Below are 11,913 nucleotides of genomic sequence, written 5' to 3'. Positions count from 1 at the left end.
TGCCCTGCCCTGGCACAGCACCATGCAGCCTCAGGTCCCTGCTGATTGCTCGTTAAGGCTCATTACAGGAACTCGGCCTCTGCTGTGGGCACAGCCATCTTGGCCGTTATGGTTTGACAGTCAATTTGCATGTTCCCTCTTTATTAGATAAGATGATATTGACAATGAGATCCCTTTTAAAACTCGTTAGTTCCATGATAGCAGGGTAAATTTAGGCACTTTGACTAGTTGTTTCTAGTGAATTCCTGTGGAGTCTGTGCTAGTGTTATAATCTTTGCTTTGTAGCAATATTATAAACACAGTAGAACACAGTCTGTTGTACAAAGTTTTAAGTGTGTAGCTTGGTGAATTTTCATGAAGTAAACACGTTTACAGAGTGAACACATGTAATCTTACCTGACTAAGATGCAAAATAGTACCAGAGCCTAGGAATGGCCTCTGTGGGTCACACTGTGAGGCATTTTTATCTTTTTTTTTTCTAGATAACAAAGCTTTTTTTGTCATCTCCATGTCAGACAATGGAGCCCAAATCTATGAGCTGGTGGCACAGACAGTTTCGGAAAAGACTGTGTATGTATTAAACATCGCTGTTTCTCTAACTTTTTAAATTAAATCTATTGGGGTGACATGAGTTAATGAAATTATATAGGTTTCAAGTGTGTAATTCTCTGATGCATTGTCTGTATATCGCATTGTGTGTTTACTGCGCAAAGTCCATCGCTCCCACCCCTTGGTGCACCAATGTTTTCAATGTCCTGACTATAATCTTTCACAAACATAACATTGTTTCTCCAATAGGACCTTGAAAACCAAAAAATAAGCAATTCCTCTATATTCTTTTAGATAGTTTTTCTAAGAACGTGTTGCTTTTTAGACTGATGTCCCTTATTTTGATTCTGTTCTACTGAAAGTGTGTTTTCTAAAGAAAAAAATGCAGACGGGTCATGGGAAGTGTTTTAATGGGCAGTGTGTTCATGATATTGTTAGGATTTTCTTTAAGGTACAGTTATAATCTCTGCTTAATAGAGATTTATGATCATGTCAACATAAATATGATCTCTGTCAGAAGTACAGTTTCTTGTTTGGTTGGTTTGTTTTGGTTTCTGGTATATTTGTTGCAGCTTTTATTTTTGCGTTCTCAGTGTATTTAAAGGCCTTTCTTTTTCCTTCCCCTTTTGTATGTGGGATTCTTGGAAAAATTCCACAGCTGGCAGGACCTAATCTGTAGGATGGCCGCGTCGGTGAAGGAGCCGTCCACAAAGCCAATCCCATTACCACAGTCTTCTCCTTCGAGTGAGTGTGCCTGGGCCTGTCTGAGGAATGTCTTTGTTTGTTTGTTTTCTTTTGGTCAGAACAGGAGTGGGTGATGTTTGCATTTTGTTGCAGTGTGTGTAGGCACCTGTGATGTTCAACAATGGTCTTCTTTCTCCTACAGAGGAGACAATGACGATGGTGAGCCTCCCAAATTGAAGGCGGAGCCTCATGGCGTTTCAGTCGCTGGCCTGCAGAGTCCAGGTAAACTTACCTGCTAGTTTCCTGGGAAGAATGTGGTCCACGTGTTGCTTATGAAAATGCACAGAAACCGCTGGCCACCTGGCTCAGTGGGTGAACATCGACCTATGAACCAGGAGGTCACGGTTCGATTCCCAGTCAGGGCACATGCCTGGGTTGCAGGCTTGATCCCCAGTAGGGGTTGTGCAGGAGGCAGCCAATCAATGGTTCTCTCTCATCATTGATGTTTCTCTCTCTCTCTCCCTCTTCTTTCCTCTCTGAAATCAATAAAAATGTTTTTTAAAATGCACAGAAACTTTAACTCTTTTTGTTTTAGGCAGGTTCGGGCATCAGTTTTTCATTTTAACAAACTTTGCTCATGAGCCTTCTGTGGGCCATTATAACACTGCTCTGACTTAACAATCTCGGTAGTTCATGTGATCATTTTTTTGTCCAAGTATTTCCTGAATGCTTCATGTTAAAAGTTAAGAGATATGTTCTACTTTTCCTATTTCATTGAACAGACAGAGATTTGGGATTAGAGTCTCCCTTACTATCATCAAAACCTCAGTCTCATCCACTGGGCACTTCTGGGAAAGCAGAGGCAGACGAACTCTCTGTGGCAGAGAGGCGGTTTGCACAGGCGCAGCACGCAGAGCGAGCTGTCAAGGAAGCAGGAGTCAGTGACCAAATCACAACCCCAGACCCATATGTGCCTGTCTCGGAAGAGCGGTGGGCGTTGGACGCACTGAGGAACTGTAAGTTTGATTCATAAGTTCACACAGATTCTTAGTAAGTACCAGAGCTGTGTCATGTACTATGCAGTCATTTAGGGAGAATCTAAGGAAGTATAAACAGACTTTTTCTTGGTTGAATTTTACAGTCTAGTTGGGAGGATAATAGAAACATTGCCCATCTTTTTAACCGTTTGAGTCCCAAGCAGCGCGATCGCGCTGCTGAGATTTTATGTCGAGAAAACATACGATTCGTTTGAGTCCCAGGGGGGTATTGAAAAAACACTGTCGAAGAATCCCAAACAGCGCAACCGCGCTTTTCTCTAAATGAGTACGAAAAGACCCAAACAGCGTGATAGTGCTTGTTTTATTTTCTGTCGAGAAATAAAATAACTCAAACGGTTAAGTAAACACATAGGGACGTCCAAAGTGATCTGGTCAGGGGGACCAGGGCAGGGAGGCATCAGGAAATAAGAGCCTTCAAGGGTGGGTAAGTCTCTGATAGAAGAGTAGAAGTTATTCAGCAAGAATATGATGACACCAAAAGCACAGCGAGGGGAAACTGAGGGTGTTCAGAGGGCAGGGATAGACGGCTGGCCTGTGGGAGAGCCTGCAAGCACAGGAGCTGTGTGAGAGGGAGTGCAAAGGGGCAGATGGTGGTGCTGCCCACCTGCTGGAGCCTTGAACACTAGTCTGAGTCCCCTGAACTTTACGAATGGCACAACACCATGTTCAGAGGGCTTTTCCAAACTACAAATTACTCTTCTAATATGCTTGTGGCAATTGTAGTGTTCTCTGCCGAGGCCCATCCTCACACACAGACACATGCGAACACACACACACACCCCATGCACTTACCCAGGGGTGTGGGCAGGCCTTGCCACTCTTAGCTGCCCCTCCTCGCCAGCCGCTGATGATCAGCTGCAAGTGGGAGTGCCACATCTCTCAGGGGTAGTGGGGGTGGGGGAAAGGCTGAGGATGATGACTCTAACTGTAGAGATCCATTTGAAGTCTTTAAGGTTATGACTAATGAAAAAAGATTTGAGAGCTGTGAAAGGATTTTAATGGAAAGAGGTTTAGAGTGGTACTTACTGTTAGACTATTGTAGTAGCGTGGACTTGAGCCTAAATGGTTAGAACTAGAATGGTGTCAGAGGAATAAATATAAATTGAGGAGTCAACAAATATTTAAAGCAATTGACTTGTTTGGATGTGAGGACAAAGAAAAGGAAATAGAGATAATGTTAATATTTTTATCAGATATAAAAGTCAAAAAGGACCACCACTGCCCACTGTCACACTTGTCCCCCTTTTTTAATTTGCCAGAGATTGTGGGCTTAATTGTAAAACATACTGAGCTTAAAACAATGAATGGTAAAGCATTAAGAGGAAGCAGGAGGTTGCAGTTTCAGGGTGGGATTTGGGAAGGGCTGGGAGGGAGGTGGATGTGAGCATCTCAGCCACAGGGATTCAGAGCGTCTCTTGGAAGTGAATGCAAAGCAGGAAGATGAGGTCAGAGTCTTAGGCCTCCGAGGAACAGAAGATAGAAACTAAGACAGAGCTGAAAGGGGGCATTGGTCTTGCTTATTCAAACCTGATTAGTTCTAGATTCTCCGGAATGAGCCTTGATCATGATTTCTCTTTTAAAAATTGTTTTTTTCAATTACATTTCAAATTCAATATTATATTATTAATTTCAGGTGTACAGCCTAGTGGTTAGGCATTTATAAGTACAATAAAGATTTCTGATGGTTTGACTAACCTTGTCCCAACTGTCATTGTATGAGGGGCCTTACAGCATACACTTGCCTATTCAAAGTTAAATTGGTTCTTTTTTTTTTTTAACAACTTAAGGAAGCTATGCCATGAATAAGGTCATTTAAGAAAAACTAATTACTATTCCCTTTTGAAATTATACACATTGCCAAATCATTAGAATTAAATATTTTTACAGGGAAGTTTATTTTCTTCACCACTTAAGGAAAGTCTTTAGGTTATTATCCTATATAATAAAAGGGTAATATGCAAATTGTCCCCTCGACTGGAAGTTCAACCGGAGTTTGACCAGGGGGCAGGGCCAGCCCGCCAACTGCCCGCAGCCCCTCCTCCTGGCCAGCCCAGCCCAATCGGCCCTGATCTCGGTGGGCCGGCCGGACCCCACCCATGCACAAATTCGTGCACCGGGCCTCTAGTCCTATATAATAAAAGCCTAATATGCTAAGTGTCCCACCAGTTGACAGTTTGAACAGTTGCTATGATGTGCACTGACCACCGGGGCGGGGGGGGCAGATGCTCCAGCCAGTAGGTTAGCTTGTTGCTAAGGTCTGGCTGATCAGGACTGGGCAAGATAGGCCAGACACGCCCTGAAGCCCTCCCACAGTCCCTCCCTGGCTAGCCAACCTCCTGCAGTCCCTCCTCAGGCTCCGTTGTGCACCAGGGCTATAGTAAATGATAAAATAAATGTTCTTTGTGTTTAATTAAATTAGAAAAATAATGCCTATGTGTATAGTGTCTGCTTCTGGAAAAACAGAGCTTGCAGAGTTTTTGTTGTCTAGCTTAACAAAGCTTCTCAGCATCTTTGGGCCTTATCCCAGTTACTAGTAAACAGAAGAAAAAATGGAAGAGGACGTAGTTGGTTACTTAGCAGTTCTCAGTAGGAGCACCTTCTGTTACAAATACCTAGATTTTTCAAGTCTAGTTTAATATTATATTGTCTGTAGATGGTGCTTTATTTCAGAAAATAAAAATAATTCTATGAAATTAATATTTTGACTGCATGTTACTAAAAAGGTGCTTCCTTTTAGAGACACTTGCTGACGGTACTCCTTTAGTTTGGGTTTCAGTCTGAGGTCACAGTTGATGTGCCTTTCCCCCCCCCCCCCCCCCCTCCATCTTGCAGTGGCCCTGTTGGAGCAGCTGCTGGCACAGAAGCTGAGTCTGGCTGAGAAGAGCACTCAGGAAGATTGGCCACATTTTTCAAGATGCAGGACGGCCTTCCCGGGGGTGCAGGCAGACAGTGGAACCCAGAACTTTGAAATTATGAAGTCCTGTCCTGGTCAAAGACAGATGCCCTTGAGAGCTGGAGCAGGTGGCCTTTCAACGTGCAACAGTCCACGGGCCTCAGCGGACTCTCCTGCTCCACGGGACCCCGTGGTCCCGGCATTGCAGGAGGGCCAGGCAGGTAGTGTTGCGGTGACGGGCCACACACCTGTTCCCCTGGAGGCTCCTCCTGCAGAGCCGGAAGGCGGTCTTGATGAGAGTGGGGAGCACTTTTTTGATGCCCATGAAGTACACAGTGATGATAATCCATCGGAGGGTGAGGGAGCAGTTAAACAGGAAGAGAAGGACGTTAACGTACTCATCTCAGGCAAGTTCTCTCACACATACACTTCGATGGTGATTGCCATTACTGTCCTGTGTGTTGAAACAGATGGTGTTTGGGTTTGCAAGCATTGTGTGTGTGTGTTATTTATTCTTTATCACACTGAATAATTATTGAATCTACTCTAGTGCTAGGAGATACAGCATTGAATAAACATAAAAATCAACTCTTCTCATGAAGCTTAGGTGCTAGTAGGGAGAAGAGTAATCTATCTACACTAATAAAAGAGAAACATGGTAATTAGCGTACGACCGCTACCCTTTTCATTGGCTAATCAGTGAGTATATGCAAATTAACTGTCAGCCAAGATGGCGGCCGGCAGCCAGGCAGCTGGAAGCGAACATGAGGCTTGCTTGCTCCAGTGACTGCAGACTGCAACCTTCCCCGCCTCACTTGCCGGCCTCTGAGCTACAACTCTAAGCAACTATGTACTATGTTGCAAATAAGAAGGTAAACAAAACACCAGAAACCAGCCGGACTGAAAGCCAGGCGGACCAAAACATTGTATCGATGTTTTCAGCAGCGAAGCCTCAGAGCTAAAGCTGGCCCAGAATAAAAAAAAAAAAAAAAGAAAACAAGGAGCAGTTGGAAGCTTTAGTCACTCACCACCCGGAAAACAGCCCTCAGTCCCTCACCCAGACTGGCCAGGCACCCCAGTGGGGACCCCCACCCTGATCCAGGACACCCTTCAGGGCAAACCAGCCGGCCCCCACCCATGCACCAGGCCTCTATTCTATAAAGTAAAAGGGTAATATGCCTCCCGGCACTGTGATCGGCGGAGCAGCGAGGCTCCCGGCACCGGGATCAGCGTGACAGGGGGCAGCACCCAAACCCCCTGATCGCCCTGCGGCTCTGTGTGTGACAGGGGGCGGGGCCACAACCTCCCTATCTGCCCTGCTCTGTTCGTGACAGGGAAAGGCGCCCCAACCCCCTGATCAGCCCTGCTCTGTGCCTGATAGGGGGGAGCTCCCCAATCCCCTGATTGCCCTGGGGCTCTGTGTTTGACAGGATGCGGCGCCCCAACCCACCCCCCCACGGGCCCTGCTCTGTGCCTGATAGGGGGGAGCTCCCCAATCCCCTGATCGGCCCTGCTCTGTGTGTGACAGGGTAGAGCCATAACCTCTCCATCGGCCCTGCCCTGAGTGTGACAGTGGTGGCGCCCCAACCCCCTGATCGGCCCTGCTCTGTGGGTGATAGAGGGTGGCGCCCCAATCCCCCTCCACGGGCCTTGCTCTGTGTGTGACAGGGTAGAACCATAACCTCCCCATTGGCCCTGCCCTGAGTGTGACAGGGTGCAGCGCCCCAACCCCCTGATTGGCCCTGCTCTGTGAGTGACAGGGGGCAGCGCCCCAACCCCCTGATGGGCTCTGCTCTGTGAGTGACAGGGGGCGGCGCCCCAACTCCCCAGTCAGCCCTGCTCTGAGCCCGACCAGGGGCTGCACCTAGGGATTGGGCCTGCCCTCTGCTACCCAGGAGCAGGCCTAAGCCAGCAGGTCGTTATCTCCCGAGGGGTCCCAGACTGCGAGAGGGTACAGGCCGGGCTGAGGGACACCCCCTTCCCCCCCGAGTGCACAAATTTTTGTGCACCAGGCCTCTAGTATGTATATAAAAGGCTGCCCTTGCTTGTTTGGCTCAGTGGATACAGCATCAGCCTGTGGACTGGAGGGTCTTGGGTTCGATTCTGGTCAGGAGCACATGCCCGGGTTGCGGGCTCAGTCCCCAGTGGGGGGTGTGCAGGAGGCAGCCAATCAATGATTCCCTTTCATCATTGATGTTTCTCTCTCTCCCTCTCCCTTCTCTCTGAAATCAATAAAAATATATTTTAAAAAATAAAATAAAACAATAAAAGGCTAAGTGACCAACCGACTGTCCGTCTGACCGACCAACTGGCCAGTATATATGACGCGCACTGGCAATTTAAAAATAAATGTTGACTCTCGCATGCGCAATACATGTAAAGCTCTTGAAATAGATATTATTAAAATCCCCCATGAAATGACTTATTAGTGAAGCTACCTTTGGAAATAGCAAAGATAATATTATCAAAGATAATATTTAAAAATATATCTAAATGTGTGATTCTTTGTCCTAAAAATGAACACGTTCATAAACTAAATCATTGGTTCTCAACCTTCTGGCCCTTTAAATATAGTTCCTCATGTTGTGACCCAACCATAAATTTATTTTTGTTGCTACTTCATAACTGTAATGTTGCTACTGTTATGAATCGTCATGTAAATATCTGATATGCACGATGGTCTTAGGCGACCCCTGCACTAAAGGAAGAAAATTTGGGTATACACGATGGCGATTTTCACGCCTATTTGAGTGATGATTCCATCCATTCAATGGATGATGCCAAAAAGGAAAATTTTCCCATCGAATTTCTTAATAGTATTACTCCTTTGGGAATTCCCTGTCATAAATTAAAATTGAAAGTAGGTGCAATCATCATGCAGCTGAGAAATCTTAATAGTAAATGGGGTCTTTGTAATGGTACCAGATTTATTATCAAAAGGTTATGACCTAACATTATCGAAGCTGAAGTATTAACAGGATTGCAGGTAGAGAGGCTGTTCTGATTCCAAGAATTTGTCCCCATCTGACACTGGCCTCCCATTTAAATTGATTCGACGACGGTTTCCTGTTATGCCAGCATTTGCGAAGACTATTAATAATCACAAGGACAAACTCTAGACAGAGTAGGAATATTCCTATCTGAACCCGTTTTCAGACATGGTCAGTTATATGTTGCTTGCTCTCGAGTTCGAACAGCGTGTGACGTTAAAGTTAAAGTTGTAAATACTTCATCACAAGGGAAATTAATCAAGCACTCTGAAAGTGTTTTCACTCTTAATGTGGTGTACAGGGAGATATTAGAATAAGGTTAATCAATTTATCAGTCATTTTTTTATCAGTTTGTGTTTATATCATGTTTTTGTTGTTTTCATATCATGTCTTTGTTATATCATATTGATATTGTTTATTAATCAATTTATATATTTTCATACACATTTTACTAATTTTCTTTCATCTCTGACACTTCTATTATAGAGAAAGGGCAAATAGCGATCTTAAAATATTTCTTCTAATTAATTTCCTTTCAATGTGCACAAATCTGTGCACTGGGCCACTAGTGATAAATAAGTAAGCAAATAAATAGAGTCAGATAGAAGAAGTCTTCACTGGAAAATAAGTCAGACTAAGGGTCACAGAGAGTGAGGGGCAGACAAGGGACCAGGGCAGAGGCCTCTGCTGAGGCTGCATCTGAGCCGAGACCGGGAAGCAGCTTGGGCTGTCGGGCGGAGTCTCAGAGAGAGGAGGCGCAGCTGTGCAGCAAGCTCGGGCTTGGGGTTGAGGAGTGAGTAGCGGGCAGGGAGAACAAAGGTGGAGATGAAGCGGGGGGAGGGGGGACACGTAGCAAGGGAAGTAGTGGCAAGATCATATAGGAACTTTGTAGTTTTTGGCTTTTAACTTTTCAAATGCTAACTCCTATGAATTACTCAGAAAGTACCATGAAAGTTTGCTAAGTTTCCCTGGAACCCGAAGGGAGAACATTAGGTTGTACTTTAAACGTGGGAATTTGGGAATTAATGGCTTTCACAGTCTTGAATAGCTTTTAAAGCTACCACCGTATCACCCAGTCCCGTGTTCTGATGTGCTGATGGCAGTCCTAGTCTCACCGCCTGCTCTGTCTCTGCCCATAGGAAACTATTTGATCCTCGATGGCTATGAAGCCGTGCAGGAGAGCTCCACCGATGAGGAGGGCGCTGCCTGGCTCCCTCCGCAGCCCAGGACGGGCCTCCCCGCCGTGGACCCTGCCCAGCAGCAGCGGCCCTCTTCCCAGAAGGCTCTTTCCGACGGGGCCGTGTCACCATTCACCCCAGAGCCCTTGGCCCCGCAGCGCTGGGGAGCCCTGGAGGGGGCCTGCTTTGAGATCCAGAGTCCCACAGACTCCCAGAGCCGGGTCCTGGAGTGCATCCGCAAGATCGAGGCTGCCCTCGAGCACTTAAAGGTACCTCGGGCCGCGGCCTCCGCAGGACTCTGATGGGAAGCACATGGAATAGAAGGGAGCAAACTCGTTGTTTTCAATGTGTGTTTCTTTGACCATCATCCATGAAAAGGCCTGATCAGAAGCAGAGGTCAGCATTGTTTATCTGGTTACAAAGCACAGCGACAGGAAAAGCTGCAGCCGGTGAGCTGTGCTTGCACAGGCTTCTCTACGTGTCAGGCCCGTGTGTTTCTGAGGGGCCTGGCTGGCCACCTTGTGGAGGCGGAACAAATAGCGGGATGAAGGGCTGGTGTCCTGGGAATCGAGGCCGGGGCATGTTAGTCCGGTGCTGGGGTTGGTGTGGAAATGAAAGTGGCTCCTGTGAGTGAAACACCGCGTGAGGGGTTTGTGAGTTGTGAGTAAGGCTGTCACTCCCTGTCCTGGCCCCTTGTCAAGCCTGACCGCCTGGGTAGCTTCTGAGGAAAGGGCTTTATTGACGTTTCCGTCTGCAGCCCCGCTGCACCCACTGGCCGTGCAGTGGAGGCTTTGGGGACAGTGTTTCCCTGGTTCACACGCAGTGTCCCTGGGGCTGCTGAAGGGAACATCGGGTCCCTGTGCCAGGCGGCCCTGGGAGGGGCCTCTTCCAGCTGCTCTCTCTACTTTCTTCTCACGGGGGAAACATTAAGTCACTCATTTAAGACGGAAAAAGGCAAAAGGAATGAAATTTACTTTTTTCCCTCCACTAACAAAATTTTAATTATGTTTATGTTGCAATTTGGAAGCATACCTGTAATACTGAAAAACATTTTTCTTATTTTCAAAAATAATTGTTTATGACGTTCCAATGAAAAACCTATGCTTTTATTTTACAGAAGGTGGAGGAAAGTTATACCATTCTTTGCCAAAGGCTGGCTGGGTCAGCCCTCACAGACAAACACTCAGGTACGTGGAAGTGGTAGATTCCAGGCTCTGGAATTCTGCCTGAACAAATACATGCAATGATTTCTTACTCTTTAAAATAGAAACCTCAGGAGATTCCTTTTCTTCTTTGTCTTTAAAAAACTGTTTGCAAAAACAAACAAATTAAATAAATAAATATTTAAAAATGTTTCCAAACATCAAAAATCACCCCCTCTCTCTCCCCTTTGCACAGCGGGAGGCAGAGCAGAGGGGCTGCTGACCCTGTGCCCTGGGGCTGCCCGTGCTGTAGCTCCTGACCCAGGCCTGGCCCTCTTGGTCTCGCTGCTCTTTGTCTCCATGGCTGCGGGTGGTGCTGAGCTCAGCACAGCAGTTTACGGTCATTGGCTCTTGGATGAGGCTGTCCTGGTCCAGAAACAGAGACAGAGCTGGGCCCGCAGAGTTCACAGTGTTCCCCAGGTGTCCTGTGTCCTTTCTTCTTACTTTGATCCCCGATGTCCTTATTCTTCCAGATAAAAGCTAGAGCTGCACGTCCTGGAGGTGGTTGGAGTTTGAGCATCAGCACATCCTGGCCCCGGTGTGGAGGGAGAGAGAGTGACAGAGGGTCTGCCTGGGAAGCTTCGGCACTGGCCTGTTCAAGCCCAGAGCAGGACTGTCCTTCCCAGTCGGCAGCTGCCCTGCTGTCCGCGAGGGAACCTCCGCTCCGCACTCTGCGCGCCTCACGACCAGAAACTCATTTTGATTCAGAACAAAAACCAAATGCAGAGAGCTCTGGGTGTCGTGTATGAAACTTTATTTAGACCTAAGAAAATGAGAAAATCAGATGTATTTATTTGACTTCATTCCACATTTGAAAGCACATTTTAATTTCTATCTTGCTGTGTTTTAATTATGTAGTGAGACTTTTGTCCCTTTATATTTAGTTCACCAAAGACCAGTGGCTCCTGAAGCAGAGAGCTCAGGAGGGGTGGCAGGAGGTTGGGTGGAAAGAGAGCAGCCGGGGGAGGAGCACCCAGCCTTCCACTGTGTCTAGCCTCTGCTGCCCAGTGGCTGCTCCCACCTGACCTCAAGGCAGAGCCGGGCCTGTGCTCCTGTGCTCCCCAGGGGGGCAGAGTGCAGGGCCCCCTCCCCTCCGAGGCCACCACTGCGCTCCCGCTGGGATAACTGAACCAGAGCCTCGTGTGCTACAAGCAGCCACTGGGAATGGGTGTGTTTTCTTCTGTGGTTTTCTTTTCCATTGAGGGTTGGGATTTGGGCGGGAAAGGAAAGCAAATTTTATTTTCTTGACTATAAATTTGTTTTTCTTAATATTGCTTCATCTTTATAATTATACATTGGACTACAGCACGTGTGTACAGTTGTTCCTGCACTGTATCAGGAAGTAAAAGCAAAAACAAG

At 46.7% G+C, this 11,913-nt stretch overlaps 1 protein-coding gene across 1 annotated transcript in view; it reads left to right on the top strand.

Annotated features, from left to right (window-relative positions):
* Window positions 1–11,823, top strand: part of ARHGEF12 (Rho guanine nucleotide exchange factor 12) — a 169,256-nt gene extending 157,433 nt beyond the window's left edge. Inside the window, exons 34-41 of the mRNA XM_023746315.1 lie at window positions 483–570; window positions 1,208–1,297; window positions 1,436–1,515; window positions 2,016–2,249; window positions 5,124–5,591; window positions 9,314–9,621; window positions 10,470–10,539; window positions 11,028–11,823. Coding sequence (XP_023602083.1) covers window positions 483–570; window positions 1,208–1,297; window positions 1,436–1,515; window positions 2,016–2,249; window positions 5,124–5,591; window positions 9,314–9,621; window positions 10,470–10,539; window positions 11,028–11,038 — 1,349 coding nt within the window. The 3' untranslated portion in view covers window positions 11,039–11,823. The remainder of the gene's footprint in view (window positions 1–482; window positions 571–1,207; window positions 1,298–1,435; window positions 1,516–2,015; window positions 2,250–5,123; window positions 5,592–9,313; window positions 9,622–10,469; window positions 10,540–11,027) is intronic.
* The last annotated feature ends 90 nt before the right edge of the window (window positions 11,824–11,913 follow it).

Source organism: Myotis lucifugus, unplaced genomic scaffold (genome assembly GCF_000147115.1).
Source record: "Myotis lucifugus unplaced genomic scaffold, Myoluc2.0 scaffold_654, whole genome shotgun sequence".
NCBI lineage: Eukaryota > Metazoa > Chordata > Mammalia > Chiroptera > Vespertilionidae > Myotis > Myotis lucifugus.
This window is presented reverse-complemented; position numbering and strand designations above follow the sequence as displayed.